Source organism: Nicotiana tomentosiformis, chromosome 6 (genome assembly GCF_000390325.3).
Source record: "Nicotiana tomentosiformis chromosome 6, ASM39032v3, whole genome shotgun sequence".
NCBI lineage: Eukaryota > Viridiplantae > Streptophyta > Magnoliopsida > Solanales > Solanaceae > Nicotiana > Nicotiana tomentosiformis.
The window spans coordinates 129367559-129369504 of NC_090817.1; the positions used below are offsets into that span (position 1 = coordinate 129367559).

General features: G+C 36.5%; 1 protein-coding gene across 1 annotated transcript; it reads left to right on the forward strand.

Moving 5' to 3' along the window:
- The first annotated feature begins 305 nt into the window (after positions 1 to 305).
- LOC104114023 (acid phosphatase 1-like) lies at positions 306 to 1594 on the forward strand. Its single transcript, XM_009624359.4, has 3 exons — positions 306 to 795; positions 901 to 1110; positions 1235 to 1594. Exons 1-3 carry the CDS (start codon positions 377 to 379, stop codon positions 1407 to 1409), a joined length of 804 nt encoding a protein of 267 aa, XP_009622654.1. The 5' UTR covers positions 306 to 376; the 3' UTR covers positions 1410 to 1594.
- The last annotated feature ends 352 nt before the right edge of the window (positions 1595 to 1946 follow it).

A 1946-nucleotide genomic window follows, 5' to 3' on the forward strand; every position in this document is an offset into this window, starting at 1 on the left:
CCTATTCAAGTGAAAATTAAACATTTAACTACACAAAATACAAATGGGCGCTCTAAGCATAGACACATTCAAGAATAACAAAATATATTCGTTGATGATTCTCTTTTTCCCACTTGTCCTCCCTCTATCTTTTAAACTTTGTGATTTATTGTCTTGTACGATTGGCAAGGAAATGAAAAGTACTTAAATAAGTGAGAACCACAGAAAGTCGATCTTGACAAAGCATAATTCATGTCGTGAAACACGTGATCGCCCTGAGTTGAGTTGAAGCTTTTGAGATTAAGGGTCTTATTTAAGCCACCACATACCAACTTATGAAAACATCTTCTTTGTTCTCCCATTTCTCCTTCATATCATATTCTGTTAAAACCATAATATGAGGTGTTTTCCTTTGCTTTTCTTAATTTCAACTATAGTAGCGGTGACTGCAGTGGCCTCTACTTCCAATAATGTAGAGGTTATTAGCCAAGTGGTAGAAATCCACCGTCTAAGGCCACAGACTGGCTCTGCTGGTTATCGCGTCCCACAATTGGACTGTCTTAGTTGGCGTCTTGCTGTAGAGACTAACAACCTTCAAAATTGGAAATTGGTGCCAAGCGCATGCGAAAACTATATAGGTCATTACATATTAGGCAAACAATATCGTCATGACTGTGAGGCTGTGGCCAATGCCGCTATTGAGTACGCTAAGAGTCTCAAACTAGGCGGAGACGGAAAGGACGTTTGGGTCTTTGATATTGATGAGACCACTCTCTCTAATCTTCCTTACTACGCTCGATCTGATGTTGCTTTTGGGTAAAATTACAAAAACCATAAAAATTAATTAATTCCTTTTTGTGTAATTATTTACACGTTTTAGTAGCTATTGCGTACTAGTGTATTTCACGCATTTTTGTGCAGGGCTATACCTTACAACAATACAAAGTTTAATGCGTGGGTGGCCGAGGGGAAAGCACCTGCCATTCCTTCGATACTTGGAGTATACAAAACAGTGCTGTCTCTTGGAATCAAGCCAGTTTTCATAACAGGGACTCGAGAGTCTTTCAAACAAGTAAGGATCGCCAATCTCAAGAAAGCTGGTTACAGTAACTGGGCAAAGCTTGCACTAAAGTAAGTATATTTATGTGTACTTTTCTTTTTATCCCCAAATGCGATGATTTTTATAGAGTCCCACAAATGTGTATGACTTGTTTTAGTTCAAAAGTTAATTCTTTCTTTCTTACACTTCTTGAAGGGGAGATAACGACTCGGCAACAGCAGTGGAGTTTAAATCAAGCAAGAGAACAGAGCTAGTGAAAGCTGGATACAGAATTGTTGGCAACATTGGAGACCAATGGAGTGATCTGATCGGAGAAAACGTGGGTTCTCGTACTTTTAAAGTCCCTGACCCTATGTACTACATTGGTTGATGGATCCAAACCCCTGATATTTTCTTTCTTGATTCTCAGTAATTTTAACTTAAGCAGTTACCTAATTAACAAAGGGACTAGCTTTCTTTGTTGTGACATGTGAGACGTACGCTAAGCTCGCTGTTACAGTATGAACCCCCCCCCCCCCCCCCTCTTACTATAATAAAATAACGACTTTGCTTCAAGATTTTAATTTTATTCTCTTTTTCTTCTGGGCAATTCTATTCCCTTCATCTTAAATGACGCACATCTACATTTTCTCCTTATAGTTTAAATGATCACCAGATTTTATCTATTATAGCCAAATTTGATTGAGCTAGTTATAAAAAAACTAATAAAAGTACAATAATGAAAAAGGGAGGAATGACTTCTTGTTTTTAAAAACAACCCGTGACCTAACGATTATATATAAAAATGGTTCGTGCTATGCAATATTGCTTAGATGTTGAAAGGTTTTCATTAAATTATTGATATCCTATGACGTTTATATATATATATACATATATATATATATATATATATATATATATATATATA